The following is a 26,602-nucleotide window of genomic DNA, read 5'->3' on the forward strand; positions in this document are numbered from 1 at the left end:
CCTACTTCCTCCAATCTTCCTAAGAATTCTGAGTCCTGCAGAAAGGCAGGCTTCTCCATCCTCCACACCCGAGGCGCAGGTTTCTCTTTCCTCACACCTGCACGTCCACGCCCAGCGCCCCAGCCCCTCACACCCAGGATAACTGTTAGAGTCTCTCATACAGGGACATCATTAACACCTCCAGATTCCCAAGGGCTAGGACACTGAGGCCAGTGTCCACATCTGCCAAATTCCTCCCATAGCTGCGTGCGAGCTGAGTATGTTCCTAAGACGCCTAAGGAATTCAGCACGGGGCTCGGGGTCCACTGCGACGCTGAGCGGAGGACAGCGGCCGCTCTGCTGGGTCTCGGGTGGGGAGGGGTCGCCGTCCTGCCCTGAGCCCGGACTCCACAGCTCAGCGCCTGCACCGCTCCCCTCGCCGAGCCCGCGGCGGAGTCTGCAGGCCCCACGCAGCAGGTCTGGGGCTCACCCTGAATCGGGGCCTGTGGGGACCACTGTGCGGCTTCCCGCTGGGTGCGCGCCGCAACCCTGAGTGGCGCGGCAGTCATTCCCCTTTTCCAGACGGGAAAGCCAAATCTTGAGCCCAGAGCCAGCACCGTGTTCTCAGGCGCTGGGACTTCCAACCCGCGATCTCCCCACTGTAGTATTTCTTGGGACCTTCCCTGGGGTTCCCCCCGGGGCGTAGAGGGAAGGAACGTCTGGGGACAAGCGCCCCGGAAGGATCTGGATTCTGTGTCCTCCGCCGGGAGCAGGCCCCACAGCAGGCGGGAGTGTGTGGGGCGCCCCCGGGACGGTGGCGGGGACCGAACCCCTGCCCCGCGGAGAAGCAGGGGGCACTGGCAGCGGTTCCCCCTGCGCTGCGGCCGCCGCGCTCGCCAGGGTCCGGGGTGGCGCGGAGGGCGGCGGGCTCACACCACCAGGGGCCAAAGTCCACCAGGGGCCAAAGTCTGCCGGCCCCAAGCTCCCACCGCGGGGTCGCGGGGGTTTGCTCCGCCTCGTGAGCTTGGGATTCTGGTTAAAAATGCGACTGGGCGGAGCCAGGGGCCTCCGACGGCGGGAGGACAGCGCTGCGAGGAGGCGCCCGGGACAGTCATGGAGCACCGCGTGGGAGTGAGGGCCTGGGTGGAGGAGAACCGGGGCTCCTTCCAGCCCCCCGTCTGCAACAAGCTCATGTGAGTCCGACACCCCCGTGGCCTCCCCCTGCCCTTGCTTCCTCTCCTTCCTCCATCTGCGCCCTCACCTTGCAGCTCCGAGTTCCTGGACCCAAAAGCCTGCAGAAGGGCGGCTTCAATCTCTTGGTTCTTGGGGGAAAATGGAGACAGGCTGTTCCGGTTCCACCACAGCAGTCTGTTTCTCTTTCTGGTGACTGTGGTCTTGACTTCTGAAGAAGGCTGAGCTGGGTCTGAGGCTGTGGGAGATGAGATGACAAGGTGCACCCCTCCTTCCGGGGCTGAGAAACAATACTCCAACCCAAGTAACACTGTACATTTTGGGAAAACTCAAAAGTGTGGGGTGGGTGGTTTTCAAGGCCCCAGAAGTGCACTAGAATGTAGGCCTGGGGGCAGCCAAATCATACACCCCAACCCTGTGCCAGAAGCCACAGACAAAGGGGAAGGCAGAGAATCCGCTCCTTTGGGAAGATCTTGATTTCTTGCTCTTTCCAGGGCCCCTCTTTGCAGGTGTGCACGAATACACACACACACACACCACTAGACCCTCCCTAGGCTACCTCTGCCAGTAGCCTCTGCCTGCAGCACCCAACAGGGTTGGCCGTCCAGCTGCCATCTTTTTCAGGCAGACCTCTCAGGCCCTCCCCTGTGGCATGGTCACCTCCCTCACCGCCCCCAGTTCCATGGCAGGGCCTCACATGCCGGCTAGATCAAAGTTCACATTCCCCATTTGTGCTGTGTCCACAGGACATGGTCAGTAGGGTGGCACCTCAAACCAAACAGCAGGCCCAGGACTATGCCAAGTGTTTTTACGTCATCTCATCTCATTCTCCTAGTAGCGCCATGAGGGAGGATTTTTGTAAGTAACTTTTCTAGTGTCACAGAGCGCCTGTGGGATAGGCTCCAGACTCAACCCATGGAGCAGTTCGACTCCAGAGTCCACGCTCACTCTTGGTTACCATGCAATACCACATGGCCAACAGTCAATAGCTCCCCAAAGATCTCTTCGACCACTGTTGTTGCCCACCCCAATCAAAGATGTAGCATCGTCTTTGCCTCCTTACACCACTTCATCCCCATCTGCGGTCACTCCCTCTCAGTCCTCCCATCGCTCCCTGAGGTCTCACGTCCATCTGCCCAGGCCTCTCGCTAGCATTCGGTGGTTTGATGGCATCATTGGTATTCTTGCTTCTGCTGCACCATGCCCACCTCCATCTTCGTCTTCACAAGGCGATCTCCTCGTGTGTGTGTCTGTGTCCAAATTTCTGTCTTTTAAAAGAACACCAGACATATTGGATCGGGGCTCACCCTACTCCAGGATGACCTCATCCTAACCTAACCACATCTCAAGGACCCTATTTCCAAATAAGGTCACATTCTGCAGTACTGGGTGTTAGGACTTCAACATATAAATTTGACAGGAGGGGTTGCTATTCAGCCCATAATAGCCCCAAGCAAGGTGAGAAGCTGCTTGAGGGTTCTGGGCAGAGGAGGGGCAGGTCTGGTTTATGCATCCTGACTGATGGGCTGAAAGAGTTCTTGAGTGGAGTTGTTTAAGAATTGTCTGTGTGTACCTAAATTACACCTCAGTGAAGTTGATTTTAAAAAACAACTTTCCAGGTTCCCCGGCACCCCTTAGACCAAGACCAGACTCCACGGCTTGTCCACCCTCCTGGTCCAGCCTTCTCAACATCGTTTCCCAAGGTCACCCCAGTGCTTCTAGTCTCAGAGCCTCTGCACCCAGCTCTCCCACACATACCCTTCCCCAGTCAAGTTCCTTGCAGCTTCTCTCCCCTCCTTGAAGCTCTATGCAGCTTTAAGTTCTTTAAGCATGGACTGTTCATGACAGCCTCCTCCTGCCCTGCGACCTCATCCACCTTTTCAAACATCAGGTCGACACGTGTGTTTCTGGCTTATTGGGCCCAGCCTCCCAAAAGGGAAGGAAAAGGAAAGAGACTGGCTCTTCCGTCTTGTCTCCATGCCTCCCAGCTGGGCTGGAAAGCAGCCCACAGGAAAGGACACTCAGAAAGGACCTGCCAGTCTAGTTTGGGGGCTCAGACCTCCCCCATAGCTCCTCCCCTGCCATCCACACCATGATCATCCATGCAGGCAGCCTCTAGAATGCTGTGCCCTGTGTGTGCAAATGGTCCCAGACCCGGCACCTCCCCTTCCAGAGGAAAGCCCTCACCCCTGCCCTCTGTGGCAGGGCCACCTGAGAAGACCCTGAAGCCCCACCCAGACACATTCTGCTGCTGATTCACCCCAGTGTCTGCACCCTGAAAGGGGACCCTGCTGTGCGGGTGGGGCGGGCTGTTCTCAGGAGGTGCTGAGGTATTTTTCCCATAAAAAGGTAACACCACACCAACAGCAGAAAGACTGAGGAGTTTGGGCACCCTTTTGTTCCAAAACAGCTGCCCCACAGACCCAGTGCCAGCGTGGGAGTCAAGGAGCCTGGGACCTGGCACAGGTTCAGTCATTTCCTGGCTATGTGACCTTCTCTTGGCTGGCTAAATTGGCTGTAAAATGAGAGGGCTGTATTGAGTTTATTTATTTATTTAAGACAGAGTCTCCCTCTGTTACCCAGGTTGGAGTGCAGTAGCGCGATCTCAGCTCACTGCAACCTCCACCTCTCAGGTTCAAGCGATTCTCGTGCCTCAGCCTCCCAGGTAGCTGGGATTAAAGGTGCCTACCACCAGCCCTGGCTAATTTTTGTATTTGTAGTAGAGACAGGGTTTCGCCATGTTGGCCAGGCTAGTGGCCTCAAGCAATCCACCCACCTCTGCCTCTCAAAGTGCTGGGATTACAGGCATGAGCCACCACGCCCGACCGGGTTTATTTATTTTATCAAATACTTAAATAGTGCTTACTACATGCTAAGCACCATTCTGAGAGCTTCCAAATATTAATTCATGTATTCTGTTTAAACTCTGTGAGGTAAGAACTGTTCCTCTATTTTACAGATAAGGTTAGTAACATGCCCCAGGGCCTATACTTGTAAACACATGCCACACTGACTTGATGCTGCCTGAGGCCCCTGCTAGATGTTACAGTCTCCTGCACCCACGAAGCCATGCCTCCAGCCAGGGCAGAGTGCAGGATCCCATAGTCAGACAGCACGGGTGAGTGGCAGGTCAAGGTCCTTTTGCCCCCACACTGCCTCATCCTGGGAAGGGGCCTCCAATTTGCTACTCTCCTGTAGTTTGAGATCTTGATCACAGCCCGGGATCCTGGTTGATGAAGCCATAGATTCACCACCACGTCATTCCCCTTGTTGGGTCAGAGGATGTGGGGGACACACAAACAGGGACAGTTACACAGACACGATCCCAGACACATAGACACTTCGATGCACGCAGGCATGAACTGGGGATGAGAGTTGGGGGACAGGGACAGTGAGGCCAAAACAGTTCTGCTCCTTCTCCCAGGGGCCCTCAGGCTCCCTCCTGGCCCCCACAGGACCCCTGCTCTCTTCACTCGTAGGAGATGGTTTAGAACGTCTCCCCTACTTTGCACGCATTGCAGGCACCAGGAACAGCTCAAAGTCATGTTCGTTGGAGGCCCCAATACCAGGAAGGACTATCACATCGAAGAGGGTGAAGAGGTAGGTTTGACTGGTCTCCCTAGATCTAGGCCTGTGGGCAAGGAGCCTGGCCCTGGGCGGGGGTCGCTTCCCACTCGAGGCCCAGAGATGATGGACTGGAGAGGGGTGGACATGTGGCTGATAAGTGGAGAGGGGTGGACATGTGGCTGATAAGTGGAGAGGGGTGGACATGTGGCTGATGAGTGGAGGGGGCACAGCTGAAATCATAGGGCATGACTGCTGCCTCCAAGGTGGTGGGCAGGCAGTGACACCTCCACAGCCAGCACCTCTGCTGGGGGAGCCCCGGGAAACAGCCCACACCCTGTGGGTGACAGAGGCTTTAGCTGTGGGGCATCCTCCCCTTGGATATAGGGGCTGGCCATGTTCGGGGGGATGTCCCGGTCCCCTCCCCACAAACTTGACAGATTCAGTTGGTCTCCAAAATGAGATCCTCCCCTGCAGACAGGGGCAAAGTGCAAAAATAGCATGGGTGAGGCCTGGGCTGAGTGGGTGGCGGAGGGAGCGGGAGGGGCTGAGGGAGGAGGAGCTAGTGGCTAAGGGGTAGGCATGGTAGGGGGTGCCTGGAGCTGAAGGAGGAGTTGGGGCTGGGTGGCCCTCCCTTAACTAGAGGCTGCAAAACCCATTCGTGGCTTGTGGCTGGGGCAGGTGGGAGGGGGAATTTGCCTTGAATCACCTTTTGCACCTTGAAGTTTGGACTGTGTTTCTCTACTACCTACCCCAAAATAAATAAACAAAAGCAAAACTTAAAGAGAAAGGTGTGTCCCCTTAAGGAGAGACACAGAATCTCCTCTGGTGGAAAAGGATCAGTAGAGGGGCTCCCCATCTTCTCAGGAAGCCTGATTCTGGGGGTTCAAGATCCAGAGTCCAGCTTGATCAACAGCCTCTGTCCCCACTGAGGGCATCCAGGCCACAGCCAGGGACTGTAGTGAGCATGGGAGACTCACTTGTTCAACAAATATTTGTTGAGCACCTCATATGTGCACTGGGACACGCAAGGCTGTGCGGAGGAACGATGGGCTCCGGGCCAGAACTAGCCAACCCCTCACCTCTCATGCTCCAGGGGCCCTGCACCTCTCCTGGCCACCCCCTTCTCACAAACACACCTCACTGGAGACCATTTCCTTGGTGGAAAAAGTCAATAGGAAAATCTAAAACTATACTGAGGAGGTGGGTAGACCTGGCGTGGCTATGGTATGGGAGGCGCAGCTGACTGCGGAGTCTTCCAGAGACTGCGGCCTTCTCCGTCAGCCCTGTTCTCAGCACCCACCTCTCCTGTTTCCCTCTGTCTTTGCTTCCCTTCTCGCCCCCTGCTGTCTCTGCCCCATGCCCATCCCATGGTTTCTCCAAGCTCAGGTGGCTGAGTGTCCCCTGAGGGGCCCGGCCAGCAGCCCATTCCCTGACTCAGATGGTAGCTGAGCGATGAGGAGGGCTGGCCAGCACAGGTGTCCTCACTCTGAAGGGACACCCAGTTGTCTGGGAGGAATCTGGCTGGAGGTGGGCTTGTGACAGGACTTGGTCCCACCCTGCTGAGGTTTTGGTGGCAGGGTGGTGCAGCAGTTGCGCAGCCTCAGGGCTAAGGGTCAGCCTCCTCTCTGTCCCTGCCTATCCTCACCCAGCTGGAGCCTGGGAAAACTCCAGGCTGTGCTATGGAAGCAGTGTAACTCAGGGTCCGGGCTCCTCCCTAATAGTGAGAAAAGGGGAGTCGCTCAGACCTGGGTTCAAATCACACCTCTTACCCAACCACATTTTCCTCCTTGCTGAGCTCTGCCTCTGCAATAGCAGTCAGGGTACCTCCAGGTCCCTGGCCCAGCTCCCCACTCCCCAGCGTCACCTACCACCTATACTCCACCTACCTCACTCCTTTCTTGGAGCGTGCAGGTGCAGGGGGGCCAGAGGCAGATGAACTTGCACTGGGGGAATTCTCTGCCGCTTACTAACCCCGGGATCTTGGACAGGGCACATCACATCACCTCTCCAAGCCTGTTTCCATAAGCATATGGGGACAACGGCCCCTGTCTGGTGGAAGAATTCAATGTGCATAGAGTATGTGCAGAGCCTGGTGCGGAGTTGGTGCTTGATATGCATTGTTCCTCTACACCTCTCGCCCTTTCCGCCTGGCCTGCCTGAAAGGCCTTTCCAGGTCAGAAAGCCAGATTCTATTCATTAGCTGCCTGAGCCAGTACAGTTAATCTTCTAGCCTGCCCCAGGCCTCCAGACATCATTTACTTCCAAACCGAGCATAATTCCTTTAGGACTGCCCACAGCTGTTCGGGATTTTCTGCTGTTCAGTGATCTGTACCTCCGCTCCAGGCCAGGCCTGCCCCTCATCACAGGGAAGGCCTCTGAGCCGGGGACAAGAGCGAGAAAATAGAGAAAATACCGTGTAGCCTGCCTTGTAAGGGTTTACATCTGGCCCAGAGGGTCACTCCACACGCCCCTCTCCCAACTTTTCCTGCCAACTTTTCCTTTGCCCCTCCTCCCCTCCCTCACTGTGAAAGGACCCTAGACACACACACACACACACACACTCACACACTCTCACACAGGCTTCCTCCCAGCTTGGAGAGTGAGGGAGGAGAGCATACTGAAATGCTCCCTAGAAGAGAACCTGGTAGGTTTCTTATTATTTGTATGAAATAATGTTTATGGAATTTTTGTTTGTTCATGTTTGTTTTTGTTTTTTAGAGATGGGGGTCTCACTCTGTCACCCAGGCTGGAGTACAGTGGTGCAATCATAGCTCACTGCAGCCACGACTTCTGGGGCTCAAGCAATCCTCCCACCTCAGCCTCCCAAGTCGCTGGGACTACAGGCAGACATCACCATACTTAGCTAGTTTTTGTAGACATGGGGTCTCACCATGTTGCCCAGAATGGTCTCCATTCCTGGCCTCAAGTGATCCTCCCATCTCCCAAAGTGCTAGGATTACAGGCATAAGCCACCACATCCGGCCTATGGGTTGTTTTTAATAAGGAAAGTAAATATTGTTCCTTGTAGAAAATATGAGAAATATAGACAGAAAAATCCTTACCTCATTCGTAATCCCACCACGCAGAGGGCCGCTGTGGACAGGCTGCCTCTGTTATATTTGTGTTGCTACAAACTAAAACCCTGCCGGGGATAGTTTTGAATCTTTAACATAACTTTAGCATGTTCCATTTTCCCCTTTTATTAACAGCTATTCAAAAACATAGTTTTTAATGGCTGCATAATGTTCCATATTTTGAATCTACCATCAAATATTTACATTTCCCCACAATTATATTAGCATTACTTTTGTCATTCTTACCATCATCAATACTAATAGCTAGAGGCTCATTGAGCACTTACTATGTGCTGGGCACATATGTGTAAAGCATCCCTGGCATCTTCTCAGCTACATTTTGAGTAGATAACTGTCATTTTGTAGATGAGGAAACCAAGGTACAGAAAGGCTAACTGAATTGATCAAGGGCACATCGCACCCTGGCAGAGCTGAGGGCTTTTAACTATGCACTGCATTAAAAACAGCCTTGAATGTACACCACTAGGCAGGTATGTCTCTGATGAACTGAGGTCTCATTCCTGAGGTGGAATTACTGAGGTCAAGGTTGTACGGTGACCAGCTATCTGGATTCACCCAGAACTTTCCCAGTTTTAGCACTGAGGGTCCTGCATCCCAAGAAACCCCACAGTCCCTCCAGGGGTGTGAACTGCCAAGGTACTTCATGCCCATGGCCAAGTTGCCCTTCAGAAGGGTGATGACTATTTGTGCCTAGTGGCAGACTGCAGAGCCACATCTCTCTAGGTCCCTCGAGGTCAGCTTGGTTTCTCTGAGTAGATGCTGTTGATAACATTCCTTCAACTATTTGGCTGGGGCTTTTAATACCTAGGCAGTGCGTGACGGGTGGAGAGAAAACTGGTCTGCCTCCTCCTCTTCCTCCCAGTTCCATGGGGTGATCTCAGTAAATTAGGGACTTAGGATGAAATCGGAAAAATGCAGTAGGAGCCCCGCCCCCCGGCCTGGGAGCGCACAAGAGGCACGTACTCCCATCCCCCACAGCACCTAACTCATCCCAGGCTGCCAACAACCTCCACAGCCCCACCTGCTGCCAAGGCCTCACCCTGGCCAGAGGCTCCAGAGCCACATACAGCCTTGGGTCCAAGCTGCGGCTCCGGCTGGAGAGTAACCAGCTATGTGACCTTAGGCCAGCTGCTTTACCCTCTGAGCCTTGGTTTTCTTTCTTTGTTTTCTGCTGAATGGGGTTAATGATACCTTTGGAGGCTTTGCTGTGAGGTTTCTGGTGGAAAAGTGCCTGGCACAGCCCCTGGTACACAGTAAATGGGTGGGTCCCCTACCTGACTGCTGGCTCATTCACTTCCCCAGTGAGCATTTCATCCAGCTCCTGCCTGCCAGCCAGGTAACCACCATTGCATCCTGGGTACTCTGGTCATCACTTGCATGTCCAAGACATGATCCCGTGTGTCCCCAGCACTCCATGGTATGCACCGGGGAGACAGGCCTCGGGACAGAAGTGATAGAGCTGCCCATCAACTCCAAGGCCTTCAGAAAGTTCTCAGGTTTCCCGGTCAGAATTCAGGGCCTGGGCAGTGGCCATGGACCTGGAAGAGAAAGTGGGGAGGGTCCAAGCCTCTCTCCTGTCCCACAGGTATTTTACCAGCTGGAGGGAGACATGGTTCTCCGAGTCCTGGAGCAAGGGAAACACCGGGATGTGGTCATTCGGCAGGGAGAGGTGAGGCCAGATCCCAGCAGGGTGGGGAAGAGAAAGGCAGCCACAGCTGGGATCCTGGCCCTGGCTGAGGTCTTATCCTCCCTACCTTTTCCTGCTCTCCCACACCCCACCTGCCAACCTGCCTCTTCCCCATCCTCCCTCTTCCAGGCCGCCCCATCCTCCCTCTTCCAGGCTGCTCCATTCTCAGCACAGTCCAACATTCCCTGTGGTTCCCCGGTGTAGAGGCTGGGCAGAGAAGAGGGCCCAGGGTGGACAAGCAGTACCGCTGTGCTGCCCAGGAGTCAGCTGGGCATGCCCAGGATGTTGGGGGCGCTAAGTTCTTCATGAGGGATAGTGGCCTCACTGTGCACCTTATCTCTACCACTGCAGATATTCCTCCTGCCTGCCAGGGTGCCCCACTCACCACAGAGGTTTGCCAACACCGTGGGGCTGGTGGTTGAGCGAAGGCGGCTGGAGACCGAGCTAGATGGACTTAGGTAAATTCTGTCTGGAGGGCTGGGCCAGAGAAAGGGCAAACAGCAAAGGAGCACAGCTCCAAACTGCAGCTGAAAGGATCCTAGATAGACTCAAGAAAGCATGTCCTGGCCACTGAGTGGGCAGGAGGGCTTCACAGCAGAGGCAGTGGAGATCCTATCTTTGTTGGCTGATGGTGGAGGAGTAGGGAGGGGTGGATTCTGTTCTCTGTGACCCCCTGGAAGCCCACTCAGCCTGATGACCTTTGGCTGGAATCAGAATCTGTGCTTTCTGCATGAGGTTGTGAACCCTGAAAATTCGAGACAGGTCTCAGTTAATTTAAAAGTTTATTTTGCCAAGGTTGAGGACATGTGCCCGTGACACAGCCTCAGGCAGTCCTGACAACATGTGCCCAAAGTGGTCAGAGCACAGCTCGGTTTTATACATTTTAGGGAGACATGAGACACCAATCAACATATGTAAGATAAACATTGGTTCCATCTGGAAAGGTGAGACAACTGGAAGCAAAGGTGAGAAGACTCAAAGTGGGAAGGGGGCTTCCAGGTCACAGGTAGATAAGAGACAAATGGTTACATTATTTTGAGTTTCTGATTAGCCTCTTCAAAGAAGGCAATCAGATATGCATTTGTGAGCAGAGGGGTGACTTTGTGTAGAATGGGGGGCAGGTTTGCCCTAAGCAGTTCCTACCTTGACATTTCCCTTTACCTAGTGATTTTGGGGGCCCAAGATATTTTCCTTTCACATTTCCCCCTTTTCTTTTTAAAAATCTTTTGGAGAAAGCATTTTAGAAGAAATTGAGTCTCTGGTCCCGTGATCTCTCATGGCTAGGATGGTTTATTCCTAGACGGGTAGATCCCAAGTTATTAGGGAAGTTCAGTTTTAGAAAGTTGTGAAGTCTCATGTCTTACAAAGAGAAAATATGGGGAGGAAGGGAGAAAAACAACAACCAACGAAAGAGCAATCCTGGAAAATCGATATAGGCCACATTACTCTGAAGTTCACACATCAGTAGGCAGGTATGAGAGTGGTTTAGGTATGTAAATAGGTTGCTGATATTTTCTTCTGAAGTTTAAGTTGTCTGGCTTCAGTTTTCAGAGCTTTAAGAAAGCACAGCTCAGCTTTCAGTGACTCCAAGTTAGGAAAAACAAACAAAAAAAAGAGTAAAAAAATTGAAAATATTATTTTGAAAACTTGTAGTCAAGAAAAATTAGAATTCAGTCCAAATCATAGAAAAATAATAAAAATTGAGAAACATTAGGCAAGACTAGAATCTAACAACAGGTGTACTATAGTTTTCAAAACATAGTTTTTCTCTCTCCAGTTTCCCATTTTAAAGACAAATCATGGTAGGACTGCTTTGCTTTATTATACTTGGCCTAATTATTTGTATACAGTGCAGCAAGAATAATTTTTTTTTTTGAGACAGAGTTTCACTCTTGTTGCCCAGGTTGGAGTGCAATGGCACGATCTCAGCTCACTGCAACCCCCACCCCCTGGGTTCAAGTGATTCTCCTGCCTTAGCCTCCTGAGTAATCCTGGGATTACAGGCACCCACCACCACACCTGGCTAATTTTTTGTATTTTTAGTAGAGATGGGGTTTCACCATGTTGGCCAAGCTGGTCTTGAACTCCTGACCTCAGGTGACCCATCTGCCTCAGCCTCCCAAAGTGCTAGGATTACAGGCTTGAGCCACCACACCTGGCCAAGAATAATTATTTTTTATATAGGCTTTTAAATTGACTTTGATGGAACTTTTTTCCATAGAAGGAATCTCAGATAAGAGCTTTTTTTTAAAGCCAAGCCTAGCCATGGATATGTGCTATTAAATACCTATGAGTTGGGTGATCTTCTTGAGGTTCTAAGGTAAACTTGGGGCTTTTGGGCCTGTCACCAGAGACAGGGCCTTTACTTATCAGAGGTCAGGAACCCTATATAGGGAAGGTATGAGGCCAGTTTCCCTAAGGGGTCTTTACTGGCTCCATAAACCAAGCTTCATTCCTTAAAGGAAAGCACACCATTCCAGTCAAAGCCTTAATAACCAGTTTCTCCAATTACGTCCTGTTGCAAAATGAAAACAGATTCTTACTGCACTTAAGCACATAACTGGATTGCCATAAGTTAAGAATACTCACAAATAGCTTCCAAATTCTACAGAAATCAGGTAGAGAGAAAAAAAATATACTCCAAATTTTGTTCACGGGAGTATACTAAATTGTTAAAAGCTGTCAATAGCTCAAAAAAAAAAAAAAAAAGTTTCCTTGACACTGAAAAAACAAAACAAAGGATCAGCAACATTTAAAGCAAAAGTAAAAAAGATTACTTTAGTCTTCTATGCGTTCAGTTTACATAGTTTACTCCTGTTATGCTTGATATTCATGAACATTTCAGCCCTCCATGAGAGTCCTGAAAGTTTTTCTTCTCTATTCTAATGTCACTATCTCCAAAGTTATCAGAAACCTGCATTTAAGAACATCTATGTTCTCTGGACACAGGGGCTCACGCCTGTAATCCCAGCACTTTGGGAGGCTGAGGCAGGTGGATCACAAGGTCAAGAGATCAAGACCATTCTTGCCAACATGTTGAAAACCCGTCTGTACTAAAAGTACAAAAATTAGCTGGGTGTGGTGGTGCGCACCTGTACTCCCAGCTACTCGGAAGGCTGAGGCAGGAGAATTGCTTGAACCCGGGAGGCGGAGATTGCAGTGAGCCGAGATTGCACCACTGCACTCCAGCCTGGCAACAGAGTGAGACTCCATCAAAAAACAAAAACAAAAACAAAAACAAAAAAATGAGTACCTGAGTTCTAGAGCTGATTTTAAAGCCACCTCCTAAGGAGAACCAAAACAGGACAACTGTCTGTGAATGACAAAAAGTTTTAAGGCAGCCATAGTCAAAGACACAGTTGGCAAGGAAATTTGTTACTTCTGTGGCACACAATAATTTAATACAATTATGATTATTACTGATTATGTGCACTAAGTTTTATCAGGATTATAGGAGTTTCCCATAATTTTGGAATGCATACCAATAATATATTTATACAAATACAGCCCAAAGAAAACCAAACACCATTTCATATTTGACAATGCTTCCTGTATAATTTTTATACCAAATAACTATGTCATTTTTGGACATTAGGGAACCCAATATCTTAACAGATTAATTAGGTCAGAAAAAGATATAATTTATCATTTGATTTTGGAAAGTTTGTCAAATATCAAAGGTTTAAAACTCTTGATATCACAATATAGGATCATTCATTTAACCAAAGTAATAACTCAAGGATTTCAAAGAAGTGAAAACCTTCATTCTTTGAGAAGAGACTTAATGTTCCAAACAATAAGCTCTAATAAAAATAGCATGAAGCCAGGCATGGTGGCTCATACTTGTAATCCCAGCACTTTGGGAGGCTGAGGCAGGGGGATCACAAGGTCAGGAGTTTGAGACCAGCCTGACCAACATGGTGAAATCCTGTCTCTACCAAAAATACAAAAATTAGCTGGGCGTGGTGGTGTGCACCTGTAATCCCAGCTATTCAGGAGGCTGAGGCAGGAGAACTACTTGAACCCAGGAGGCGGAGTTTGCAGTGAGCCAAGGTCACGCCACTGCACTCCAGCCTGGGCGACAGTGAGACTCTGTCTCAAAAAAAAAAAAAAAAGCATGAACCCAATTAACTATAGTTTTAAAAATTATATCTTGATGATAAGATATAATTTCCATAAACCTTTCATAACCTTTACTTAGGAGTCAGTTAATGCTTCAAGAAAACTTTTTAAATCTGACACAGGGGCCCATATGCTGGTCTTGCATCAGTGTACCTTTGACATTAATGACTAATTTATAGATAAACTGAACTTATTTATTTATTTATTTATTTATTTGAGATGGAATTTGCTATTGTTGCCCAGGCTAGAGTGCAATGGTGTGATCTCGGCTAAATGCAACCTCCACCTCCTGGGTTAAAGTGATTCTCCTGCCTCAGTCTCCCAAGTAGCTGGGATTACAGACATGTGCCACCATGCCTGGCTAGTTTTGTATTTTTAGTAGAGACGAGCTGTCACCATGTTGGTCAAGCTGGTCTCAAACTCCTGACCTCACATGATCCACCCACCCTGGCCTCCCAAAGTGCTGGAATTACAGGCATGAGCCACTACCACACCCGGCGAGAAACTGAACTTATTTTATCTCTCAAAATTGGTCCTTACAATCTCCCGCCCACCTCTTCCATGATAGTCCCTGGGCCTTAAGGAGTTGAATGGCTTTAATTTCTGTCCCTGTGTTTCAGGAATGCAATTTATTTTGATTGGCATCTTCTACTGGGCCTGAAGATGGGGCTTTAATTGATGTCAGTGTCTAAAATTTAGCAGGACTTGGTCGGGCACAGTGACTCACGCTTGTAATCCCAGCACTTTGGGAGGCCGAGGTGGGCGAATCATGAGGTCAGGAGTTTGAGACCAGCCTGGCCAACATGGCGAAACGCCTTCTCTACTAAAACTACAAAAAATTAGCTGGGCATGGTGACAGGCACCTGTAATCCCAGCTACTCGGGAGGCTGAGGCAGAAGAATTGCTTGAACCTGGGAGGTGGAGGGTTGCAGTAAGCCAAGATCACGCCACTGTACTCTAGCCTGGGCAACAGTGCGAGACTCTGGTCAAAAAAAAAAAAATTTAGCAGGACCTGGTGTCCTTTTTAGACCCAGGAGTCAAAGCCCTGTAACTTAATGTCACAAGGACGTTAAAAGCACATACAGAGCGATACACAGATGTAATAACCTTAACTTTTGAAAAAATTTAATCTCATTTTTTTTTCCTAAGCAACCCAAACTTAATAATAATGTGACAACTTGATCATATAAAAGTTTTTGGGTTTTCTTTTAAAATAAATCCTCTTATAGTGACTTACACAGACCATTCATGCTATGCTTGGACTTTCTGGTTTGTCCTGAACATCCCTCCTTCTTCAACAACCAGTCATTTTACTCTACAACTAAATTTACCGTACAAGAGTCTTTCTCATATGAAATTATTTCTCTTTAAGCTTTCTTACCACAAAAAAACTTCTTTGTTTTTATAACTTTCTTTACATCTCTTTTATTTCCTGGTTCCTTTTATCTTGTTTTTTGAGACGGAGTCTCGCTCTGTCGCCTGGGCTGGAGTGCAGTGGCCGGATCTCAGCTCACTGCAAGCTCCGCCTCCTGGCTTTATGCCATTCTCCTGCCTCAGCCTCCCGAGAAGCTGGGACTACAGGTGCCAGCCACCTCGCCTGGCTAGCTTTTTGTATTTTTTTTTTTTTTTAGTAGAGACGGGGTTTCACCGTGTTAGCCAGGATGGTCTCGAACTCCTGACCTCGTGATCCGCCCGTCTCGGCCTCCCAAAGTGCTGGGATTACAGGCTTGAGCCACCGCGCCCGGCCCCTTTTATCTTGTTTTATACATGACCTTTAAATAAGCCTTAAATTAGACAAAATGGTTCACTTTTTTTAAAAGGACGCACATTTTTTTAGAAAGAATGTTTTCCTACAAATATATTTTTATTGGAAAGTACCCAAATAATGAAATATCTACTATTTAATTTAACTTTAGATTCTAAATTATGACAAGGTTGTCTATAAGTATTTATCCTATTGCATTTACATAATTATTTTATTTTAATCATTTACTTTGATTATTTGTAAAAATTGTGATTGTCATTATTTAAAGTTATGGAACCACCATTGCAAAATTAGAACTGAGACAGTGAAAATGATTTGACCTAAGTGATTCCATCTTGCTTCTAACTTCCAAGCTCTCCTTGTTCATTTCTGGGTATAGGCCGAACTAACTTTGAGAGGAATTTAGTTTAGTTAATTAGAGCCCCTTTTTATATTTTCAGCAGTGAAACATTGTGTATACAACACATACATAGATGTCTTAGGCATGCTAATAGAAGTACATCTTATAGATTCATAACAACTTTTTTTTCTATCTTAGACTTTCAGATTCTTTTATCTTTTTCTTTTTTCTTTTTTTTTTTTTTTTTTGTGATAGAGACTTGCGCTGTCACCCAAGCTGGAGTGCAGTGGCACAATCTTGGCTCACCACGATCTCTGCCTCTCAGGTTCAAGTGATTCTCCTGCTTCAGCCTCCCAAGTAGCTGGGATTACAGGTGCCCACAACCACGCCCAGCTAATTTTTTTGTATTTTTAGTAGAGACAGGATTTCACCATGTTGGCCAGGCTGGTATCAAACTCCTGACCTTAGGTGATCGACCCACCTCAGCCTCCCAAAGTGCTGGGATTAAGGTGTGAGCCACCATGCCCAGCCAGACTTTCAGATTCTTGATAACCTGTTTTACAACCACAGGCAGTTGTCAGCTAAATAGCCTTAAAATTGCATATTAAAGGAAACAACTCACCGGACGCGGTGGCTCATGCCTGTAATCCCAGCACTTTGGGAGGCTGAGGCAGGTGGATCACAAGGTCCGGAGTTCAATACCAACCTGGCCAAGATGGTGAAACCCCATCTCTACTAAAAATACAAAAAAATTATCCAGGCCTGGTGGAGGACGCCTGCAATCCCAGTTATTCAGGAGGCTGAGGCAGAGAATTGCTTGAACCCAAGAGGCTGAGGCTGCAGTGAGCCAAGATCACACCACTGCACGCCAGCCTGGGTGACAGAGTGAGAATCCGTCTCAATAAAAAAAAAAAAAAAGGAAACAACTCAGGTGAAAAATCAAATAGCAAAATTTACATCATAAAGTACAGAGAGAATAAGTCTGATGGTGTTAGAGGGAGATTAAAGATGGATGCTGGCTGGGCATGGTGGTTCATGCCTATAACCCCAGCACTTTGGGAGGCAGAGGCAGGCGGATCATCTGAGGTCGGGAGTTTGAGACCAGCCTGACCAACATGGAGAAACCCCATCTCTACTAAAAATACAAAATTAGCTAGGTGTGGTAGCACATACCTGTAATCCCAGCTACTAGGGAAGCTGAGCAGGAGAATCGCTTGAACCCGGGAGGCAGAGGTTGCAGTGAGCTGAGATCATGCCATTGCATTCCAGCCTGGGCAACAAGAGCAAAACTCTGTCTCAAAAAAAAAAAAAAAAAAAAAAAAAAGATGGATGCCAAGTCAAACATAAAATTATAGAAATCTATCATAGGATTGTATAAGGAGACCAATTTTACTTAGATAGGGACTACCTATCTTTTAACTGGATCTCTGAGCTCTGGGCAAAGCCTACACTGAATCCTGGGTCTCCAGAGCAAGACTCCGTCTCAAAAAAAAAAAAAAAAAAAAAAAACTCAAGAGTAAGAGTAACCTCAGTTACAATAACTATTTTAGTTAAAAAAAAAAAAAATCCAGATAACACAATATAAAAGTAAGCAGTTTAAGAGTTGAGACCAATATATCTTTTTACATTCTTGGGGTTCCATAAGGAAAATAGGTTTCTCCCCCAAAAGGAGTCTAGTGCCTTCTTCATTTTCTTTTTTTTTTTTTTTTTTTGAGACGGAGTCTCACTCTGTCACCCAGGCTGGAGTGCAGTGGCCGGATCTCAGCTCACTGCAAGCTCCGCCTCCCGGGTTCACGCCATTCTCCTGCCTCAGCCTCCCGAGTGGCTGGGACTACAAGCGCCCACCACCTCGCCCGGCTACTTTTTTGTATTTTTTAGTAGAGACGGGGGTTTCACCGTGTTCGCCAGGATGGTCTCGATCTCCTGACCTCGTCATCCGCCCGTCTCAGCCTCCCAAAGAAACCGCAGGCCACTATAAACTATTTTAGGTCCCTCATGCAGCAGAGGGTGCAAGAGAAAGGAGAGACAGCAGAAGTAAATGAAGAAAACAGAATTCAGTCAACTGAGAAGAAAAAATCTTTTGCTCAAAAAAAAAGACAAGGTCCTAGGAGAAAAACAAAAACAAAAACATGAAGGTTAAATACACACATACACACACACACATACACACCCCTTGGATGTTAGCTTTTAAGTAAGCTGACTTTTAACCATTGAGCTCTTTTAAAAAAATCTTTTTAAATCTCATTACTGTATTTCAGCAGGAAAACAAATGCTGCTGTTTCAGAAGTACAGCCATTGCTCTTTCAGTTTTGCCTGGTTAGCAAAAGGTGGCCTTGTTATGTAAATCAAGCCCCTTAGCAGTCAAAATAAAAAATCTTTCCTCTTTTTTTTCTCCTTTTGCTGGCCTTTTTTCTCCTCCCAACCAGACCAGCTTTTTTTTTTTTTTCCATGACACAGTCTTGCTCTATCACCCAGGCTGAAGTGCAGTGGTGCAATCTCGGCTCACTGCAACCTCCACCTCCCAGGTTCAAGCAGTTCTCCTACCTCAGCCTCCTGAATAGCTGGGATTACAGGTGCGCGCCACCGTGCCTGGCTAATTTTTGTATTATTAGTAAAGACAGGGTTTCACCATGTTGGCCAGGCTGGTCTGGAATTCCTGACTTCATGATCTGCCCGCCTCTGCCTCCCAAAGTGCTGGGATTACAGGTGTGAGCCACTGTGCCCGGCCCTTTGTGTGTGTGTGTTGGGGGTGGAGGGGCGGGGAATTTAGCCACTCCAGAGGCCTTGTTTCCCATAATTTGGAACTTCTTTAGGATTTGATCAAGTCAGGTAGAGCTGATCAAACCCAATGGGAAAAAGACTGAAACAACAAAACAGAAACAAACAACAACAACAAACAGCTAAGCAAAACAAACGATCGCACAGCTTCCATGATCACTGAGCACTCTAATGGTCAGCAGAAATTAAGAGCAGCTGATCGTTAACTTTGGCCAAGACAAACCCTCAATTCAGCTACTTACCTAGGGATGGGTCTCAGGCTCAAGACAGCTCTCTACCATCCTACAAGCAGGAAAAAAACCTCCTTTTTCCTATTGGAAGCGAGCTCAAACTTCATAAAGGAGTTACCTGCCTTCCGTTGTCATGGAAACAGGAAAACTTGCCTTCCTTGTTAGAAACAAGTAAAACTCAAAAAAAAAAAAAAAAGAGGGAGTTGTACAGCGAAATAAACTTTAAATCTCAACCAAATTTGGGGAGATCAGGGATTCTCTAGAGGGGGTGCTCCCAGACCTCAGCAAATTGTCCTATTGGTTTGAGCCACAAAGTTAGCTCACGCCAGTACCAAGCACCCTTAGGAGATTTGTCAAAGGTCAGGGGCACCTCCACTCAGAATCCCTCAGGTTATCAAAATGTCAACTCCAAAAATTTGAGACAGGTCTCAGTTAATTTAGCAAGTTTATTTTGCCAGGGTTGAGGACGCATGCTCGTGACACGGCCTCAGGAGGTCCTGTTGACATGTGCCCAAGAGAGTCAGAGCACAGCTTGGTTTTATACATTTCAGGGGGACATGAGACATCAAATTAACATATGTAAGATGGACATTGGTTCGGTCCGGAAAGGCCGGACAACTCAAAGCAAAAAGCAGGATGACTCAAAGCAGGGAAGGCCTTCCAGGTCATAGGTAGAAAAGAAACAAAGGGTTGCATTCTTTTGAGTTTCCGATTAGTCTCTCCAGACGAGGCAATCAGATACGCATTTATCTCAGTGAGCAGAGGGGCACTTTGAATAGAATGGGGGACAGGTAACCGGGCGTCGTGGCTCACTCCTGTAATCCCAGCACTTTGGGAGGCCAAGGCGGGTGGATCACAAGGTCAGGAGATCGAGACCATCCTGGCTAACACTGTGAAACCCCATCTCTACCACAAATATAAAAAATTAGCCGGGTGTGGTGGTGGGCGCCTGTAGTCCCAGCTACTCGGGAGGCTGGGGCAGGAGAATGACGTGAACCCGGGAGGCGGAGCTTGCAGTGAGCCAAGATCATGCCACTGCACTCCAGCCTGAGCGACAGAGCAAGACTCTGTCTCAAAAAAAATAAATAAATAAAAATATGGGGGGCAGGTTTGCCCTAAGCAGTTCTCAGCTTGACATTTCCCTTTAGTTTAGTGATTTCAGGGGCTCAAGATATTTTCCTTTCACAAGGTCTTCTGGGAGGGGTGGGATGTGGAAAGCAGGCCAGAGGGGTTCCAGTCACACCCACCTCCCCCAGTGCAGCCAGAACTGCTGCTTCCCCCCAGAGTTTAGAGTCACGGCCAGTGCCTCCCTCAGCTTGTTTCTCTACCCCAGCTCATTCCACAACACGCACTGACATCTGGATGGCACTTGCTATGTGCCAGATGCCTGGCTAAGGATTTTGCATGCATTTATTCATTGAGTCTTCCCAACGATCCTATGGGGGAGGTGCTGTTATCATTACAAAGAAGTTAAAGTTGCTAACGCGTTACTTGCTAGATCTGGCATTATAGAGAAACACGGAAGTTAGGGCCAGGCCAGTATAAAGAGGAGTGGGAGTCAGCACCAAAGACGGGAAGAGCACAGGCCCTGCTGTCGACATGCTGATTCATAGCCCGGGTTCTCATTTGGTTCTGACCAGTCATCCAATTCTTTTCCCCTGAAAGGAGGAAGTAACCTATTGCTCAGGGAAATAGAGATTTTCCAAAAGCTCAACAGTGTTTTGTTTGGTTGGTTTTGTTTCTCTTTCTTTTTTTTTTTTGATAAGGGGACTCACTCTGTCACCCACGCTGGAATGCAGTGGCGTTATCATTGTTTGTTGTATTTTTTAACTAAAAAAAATTTCAAGTTTCCCGTCAGGTTACCAGGATCAGGATACTATGGCCCACATGTCTTGTATAATAGGCATTTTAAAAATACTTGTTGTTTTTCTGATTATCAAAGTCATACACATTCATTCTCAAAATCTGGAAAAGTACAGGAATGTGAAGTGAACAAAATTAAAATTACTTGTTACTAAAAGGATAAATTTGATGGTATGTGAATTATATCTCAAGAAAACAAAATAATAAAAAAGGAAAACAAAAAAATTGTCATGTCACCAATGAAACCAATGAAACCTAAACTTCCGTCTTGTCTTATTTCTATGCATAGCTGTATCTTTTTTTACCTAAAAGAAACTCATGAGTATTTCTTTTTTCTTTTTTTTGGAAATGGAGACTCACTCTGTCGCCAGACTGGAGTGCAGTGGCACAATCTCAGCTCATTGCAACCTCCGCCTCCCGGGTTCAAGCAATTCTCCTGCCTCAGCCTCCTGAGTAGCTGGGATTACAAACATGCACCACCATGTGTGGCTAATTTTTGTAGTTTTAGTAGAGACGAGGTTTCACCATGTTGGCCAGGCTGGTCTCAAACTGCCAACCTCAGGTGATCCACCCACCTCGGCCTCCCAAAGTGCTGGGATTACAGTTGTGAGCCACCACATTCAGTCGAGTATTTCTTACACTATTAAATCTTTACAAAAAACACAATGGCTACATAATCATTCACTGTGTAACAGTCTGTTGTAGAGACAGACACATGATCTTATCTTCTAGAAAAAATGTGTCCCAAGGGACTTTAATATAGGGAGTCTGATGGAGAGGATGGTGTCCTCAATATCATTTTATAGCAAATTCAATAACACATTTCATTTGGCTGCTTTTGACCTTTAATAAAAGCCAGGGACTCAACATTAAAATGCCACTCCAAAGGCAGTTCCCGAAGGGCACTACCATCCAGTTATGAAGCTTTCCGGGCCAGCTCCATCCCAGGGTAGGATTTAGGCTGCCAGGTGGGTGGATGCACTGTGTGTCTGTAAAGCATCTCCCATCAGCAGGACCACATCCCTTTTAAGAGCAGACAGAGCTGGCCTGGGCCCAGGAGCTGGGTTTGGACATTAGGCCCAGGAGCTGGGTTTGGACATTCAGTCAACAGGCGTTCCTGGCACCCACCATGTGCAGCACACACAGGGACCTGGGTCCCATCCCAGCCTGCCAGGCGCTCCTCAGGCCAGGGGAGGAGCTCACTGAGCCAGGCTGGGGGCTGGGGTGGGCTTTAGGGGTCTACTGAAGGCTATATGTACATGTACGTGGGCCTTACCCCAGAAAAGAGTTCAAAGCTTTGCTCCAACTCTCAAAGGCAATCAGGACCCTGACAGGAGAAGAACCCCTTAACTGGGGGACATCGTCTGCGTGTTGGCTTTTTTTTTTTTTTTTTTTTTTTTTTACTTATTTATTTACTTTTGAGACAGTCTTGTTCTGTCACCCAGGCTGGAATGCAGCAGTGCAATTTCGGTTCACTGCAACCTCCGCTTCCTGGTTCAAGTAATTCTCCTGCCTCAGGCTCCCAAGTAGCTGGGATTACAGGCCCCTGCCACCATGCCTGGCTATTTTTTGTATTTATTTATTTATTTTAAAGTAGAGACAGGGTTTCACCATGTTGGCCAGGCTAGTCTTGAACTCCTGACCTCAAGTGATCTACCCATCTCAGCCTCCCAAAGTGCTGGGATTACAGGCATGAGCCACTGCGCTCAGCCATGTTGGTTTCTTAAGTGTCCGTGCACTCTGGCCTACAGTACTGCAGGCCAGCAGAACGTCCAGCCACTGGCCCTGGTTTCAGGCTCAGCCTTAGCTTCCTCTTTGGGAAAAACGAAAGCACTGCGATTAGAAGCTGTCTAAGTTTCTGAGATTGTCTTGAGACTGGCCTGCTTCCACCACTTACAGGCTGTGTAATCCTTGCCAGATTGCTCAGCTTCTCTGAGCCTCAGACTTCTATCTGCTTTGTCTAGTTTCGGGAACTAGTTTGGGTCTAGTTTTGGGAACTGGAGAGAATTTGTGAATTCTAGGGTAGTACCCCTCGCAGGGGGCACACGTGTGCTTCTGAAGAGCAAGGTGTTAAGTGACCAGTGACCACTAGGGTGTGCTAACACGGGTGGAGCAGACAGCAGCAGAGCCAGGCCTGAGTGGGGCTGCCCTGAAGCCACCCAGATGGGGACAGCAGGGTGCCTGTCCTCTGCTCTGGCAGGTACTATGTGGGCGACACCATGGACGTTCTGTTTGAGAAGTGGTTCTACTGCAAGGACCTCGGCACGCAGTTGGCCCCCATCATCCAAGAGTGAGCCCCCAGCCCAGCCCCTGCCTCTTGCTTTCCTGGGGCTCTGCATCAGCACCTGATGGCCTGGGAGAAAGTCTCCCCTCCCAGGGTGGGGAGCCTGGCCCAGAGAGCCCAGTGCCGCTGGAGGGAGGGAGGAGCAGCAGCACGGGGCTGGGAGGGAAAGGATGGCAAACACACAGCTGTGTGGGGGCTCTATGAGTGTGTGTGGGCTCCTGCACCTGACCGTGAGTATGGTGTATGTGTGTGTCGCTGGTCACTCCAATGGGAGTGCTCGCCACTGCTGCTCCTCCCTGTTCGTCCCTGCAGGTTCTTCAGCTCTGAGCAGTACAGAACGGGAAAGCCCATCCCTGGTGAGGCCGCTAGGAACTGCCCTTCTCCTTCCCTCCCTCCTCTTCCAAAATAGGATGGGTTTTGGTCCAGGGGACCGGGGAGTCTCTTTGTGAATATTCTGCCCAGTTCTCAAGGTACTGAGAAGATGGCAGCCAATGGTACCCCCTACATGGCTGCTTGATCACTGAGCCGGATCCAGAGCCTGTTCTGGCAATTGAGACCTGGGGCCCCTGGGAACTCAGCCCACTGGGGCTGGGTGGGCTGGGTCCTGGGTCCTGAGGACACTGACTATAGTCATGCTGTGGGTGCAGACCAGATTCTCAAGGAGCCACCATTCCCTCTGAGCACACGATCCATCATGGAGCCCATGTCCCTGGAGGCCTGGCTGGACAGCCACCGCAGGGAGCTGCAGGCAGGCACAGCACTCAGCCTGTTTGGGGATACCTATGAGACCCAGGTAATGCAGTCCTGGGACATCCAGGGCATCCTCCCAGCAGCCCTGGAAAATGGGAACCAGTCTCTCTCTCACTGCCTCTCTGTTTCACACACACACACACACACACACACACACACACACACACGCCACATTTCAGAGGTTGTAGACATGAGCATAGGCCTTTGTGCTCCCTCCCTGACACAGAGGGCGAGGGCTTTGCTGCGAGCGAAGTCTGTGGAGGCTATATGGTCCCAAGCAATTTTAAGAACTGAATTCACTTTCAGAGTTGGAGGCTCCCCTACTCACTGGCAGCTTCCTGAGGGTCTGCAGTTTTCCCCTCGCCAGGAATTCCTGAGACTTCAGCCAGTCACAGCCTTGGAAGCTAAAAGGGAGAGAGTTGTTTGGGAGTGAGGGCTGGGTGGAGAGAGGGATTCAAACAAGGCTGACTTTCTTTCATCCCACATTTATTAAATGCCTGTTATGTTTCAGGCTTTAGTGGGAGAGTAGGATAGAGTTGCTACCTTAAAGAATGTATAGTTTGTGGCCGGGCGCAGTGGCTCATGCCTGTAATCCCAGCACTTTGGGAGGCCGAGACGGGCGGATCATGAGGTCAGGAGATCGAGACCATCCTGGCTAACACAGTGAAACCCCGTCTCTACTAAAAAAATAAAAAATAAAAAAAAATAAAAAAAAAAAAAACTAGCCGGGCGAGGTGGCGGGCGCCTGTAGTCCCAGCTACTCGGGAGGCTGAGGCAGAAGAATGGCGTGAACCCGGGAGGCGGAGCTTGCAGTGAGCTGAGATCCGGCCACTGCACTCCAGTCCGGGCGACAGAGCGAGACTCCGTCTCAAAAAAAAAATGTATAGTTTGTTAAAGAGATGGACAAGTTAATCAACAATTGCCACAATCATGTGATAAAGTATCTGATAGAAAAGCTATAGGAAGCTATAGAAGGATAAAGGAAGAACCCAGGCTGAAAGGGAAGTCAAGGAAGGCTTCCTGGAGGAGGTGACGTGCACATTGCATTTTAAAGCTAGTGTAGGAGTTTGTAAAAGAAAGAAAGGGAGGTGGAGAGAACATTCTAGGTGAGGGAGAAGCATGAGCATGAGCTGTTTCAGGCTTGAAACAGCCTGGCACTGGGAGTAGCTGAAGTTAGCCAGAGGTGGGGCTGGGGAGCAGGGGTACAATTGTGACTAGTGGACTGTGGAGCAGCAGGCAGGGTTCAGGTCCTGGTAGGTCTGCTGGCTTAGGCAACAGCGCTCCATCCAAGTATTGAAGCAGGGAGTGGCAGGCCAGAGTGGTGTTTCTGTACCATGTGTGGGGATGAGGCTGGGAGGGCAAAAGTGGTGCGGGGAGACCTGTGTTCACCTGTGCTTTACGGCTTGCCACTGGCATGTCCCGTGGGCTTTGAATGAGTTAGTCTGTGCAGGGATGCTCATGGCCACAGGCTTCCCGTAGTGGCCCGGCCTGCTGCTCTTGGGTACCAGGGACGTCCTGAGCTTACACAGGGCTGCAAGAACATGCACACATGTCACAGCAGTGCCACTCAGCCCTGCACCCCACCTCTGCCATACCCTGCTCTTACCTGCTTCAGTTTACATTAATGAATACGCACCCTCTCCGGGCAGCAGGAGCATGGCCCTGCACAGTAGCTGTGTGCTTCCAGGCTGGTGCATGTCAGAGAGGCCTCAGCCTCACCCTCCTGGTCCCTTCCGCCTCCTGAGGCCAAACTCAAAACCTCTCTCGGAGAAACGGAGGTTGCACCCTCTGGGAAGCTGATGTCAATGTGTCTCTGGTGTGCCCTGGTGGGCATGCCTTCGCATGAGCACACATCAGAGGGACCATGGGTGCACTGCATGTGAAAGGCAGGCATGTGTGATCCCAAATACATGCCTGCCTTTGGCAGTGGCGGGCACAGGGAGGCCTGCAGCCCAGGCAGCCCTCCTCTCCAAGTCCTGGTCTCTTCTCAGCACATGGTGATGGAGCTGTTTTATGGGCCTCAACCCTGCTCCAAGCAAGCCTGGTGTCTGGGGGCAGGTTCAAGACCATCTCCCATGTGGGGCAAGAAGCACCAGAAGTTTCTGTTTCACCTCCCACCAGGTGACCGCCTATGGGCAAGGCAGCAGCGAAGGCCTGAGACAGAATGTGGATGTGTGGCTGTGGCAGCTGGCAAGTGGGGCCCAGGGACAGGGTTGCAGAACCCCCTGCCAGAGGGCATCAGCCCACTCCTGGGACTGGGGCTCCCACACGGGGCCACTCTTGGGGCCTTGGGGCCCAGGCAGACTCAGACATTCACCCAGGTGTTGAGGCCCAACAGTCTCCATTTGATTCTCCTGCTCCTCTTCTCCAGGAGGGCTCCTCGGTGGTGACAATGGGGGGACAGCACCTGAGCCTGGCCCCAGATGACAGCCTCCTGGTGCTAGCTGGGACCTCGTGAGTACGCGGGGAGGGCTTTCCCTGGGATCCTCAGGGTCCAGCTCGGTGTGACCCCTGCTCATCTGTGTGTCCACAGGTATGCCTGGGAGCGAACACAAGGCTCTGTGGCCCTGTCTGTGACCCAGGACCCTGCCTGCAAGAAGCCCCTGCAGTGACCCTGTTGCTGTGGCCTGAAGCAGCCACAGGTGTGCCTTGCAAGCACCCTCAAGTGCCATCCCTGCCGAACAACTCTCCCAGCCCTACTGCTTCTCTGTGTACCGCCACAGACCTGGACATTGTTGTCACCCACCCTCCTGCCCTTCTCAGCCCAGATGCCACGCCCCTGAGTGGGCAGCAACTCCCCATCTTCTCCGGCAGCCTAAGCCTACTGCCTTGCCAGTCTTGCCAGGTGATCTACTCCTGGCTCAGCTCCTGACCATTCCTCTGTCCCTGCAGACTCAGTGCAGCACTTCCCCGCCAAGAAGGCCTTCAATAAAGGCTTCCTGGCGAACGCA

General features: G+C 49.6%; 2 protein-coding genes across 5 annotated transcripts; one reads left to right on the plus strand and one right to left on the minus strand.

Moving 5' to 3' along the window:
- Nucleotides 1-1,094, minus strand: LOC117062854. Its single transcript, XM_033176741.1, has 3 exons — nt 1,082-1,094; nt 596-1,011; nt 1-455 (listed from the first exon to the last, which is right to left on the minus strand). The coding sequence occupies exons 1-3, from the start codon at nt 1,092-1,094 to the stop codon at nt 156-158; spliced, it is 729 nt and encodes a 242-aa protein (XP_033032632.1). The 3' UTR covers nt 1-155.
- HAAO (3-hydroxyanthranilate 3,4-dioxygenase) lies at nt 947-26,602 on the plus strand. Of its 4 annotated transcripts, XM_033175878.1 has the most exons (11): nt 1,044-1,172; nt 4,130-4,288; nt 4,692-4,770; nt 9,418-9,501; nt 9,871-9,977; nt 22,818-22,907; nt 23,214-23,257; nt 23,549-23,694; nt 25,773-25,841; nt 26,023-26,105; nt 26,185-26,602. In XM_033175878.1, the coding sequence occupies exons 2-11, from the start codon at nt 4,188-4,190 to the stop codon at nt 26,261-26,263; spliced, it is 882 nt and encodes a 293-aa protein (XP_033031769.1). In that variant the 5' UTR covers nt 1,044-1,172; nt 4,130-4,187; the 3' UTR covers nt 26,264-26,602. The 4 variants fall into 4 exon arrangements, with proteins under 4 accessions (XP_033031770.1, XP_033031772.1, XP_033031769.1 ...); XM_033175879.1 differs by lacking the exon at nt 4,130-4,288 and having other exon boundaries at nt 947-1,172; XM_033175880.1 differs by lacking the exon at nt 9,418-9,501.

Source organism: Trachypithecus francoisi, unplaced genomic scaffold (assembly GCF_009764315.1).
Source record: "Trachypithecus francoisi isolate TF-2019V2 unplaced genomic scaffold, Tfra_2.0 Lachesis_group17, whole genome shotgun sequence".
Classification (NCBI taxonomy): Eukaryota; Metazoa; Chordata; class Mammalia; order Primates; family Cercopithecidae; genus Trachypithecus; species Trachypithecus francoisi.

Coding starts and splice junctions, on each gene's coding strand:
- LOC117062854 (XM_033176741.1), bottom strand. Junction 456..595: donor CCCAGCGCCTGAGAACACGG/TGCTGGCTCTGG, acceptor GAGCCCCAGACC/TGCTGCGTGGGGCCTGCAGA.
- HAAO (XM_033175878.1), top strand. CDS start 4,188: ATGCTGCCTGAGGCCCCTGCTAGATGTTACAGTCTCCTGCACCCACGA. Junction 4,289..4,691: donor CCCATAGTCAGACAGCACGG/GTGAGTGGCAGG, acceptor CACGCATTGCAG/GCACCAGGAACAGCTCAAAG. Junction 22,908..23,213: donor TTGGCCCCCATCATCCAAGA/GTGAGCCCCCAG, acceptor TCGTCCCTGCAG/GTTCTTCAGCTCTGAGCAGT.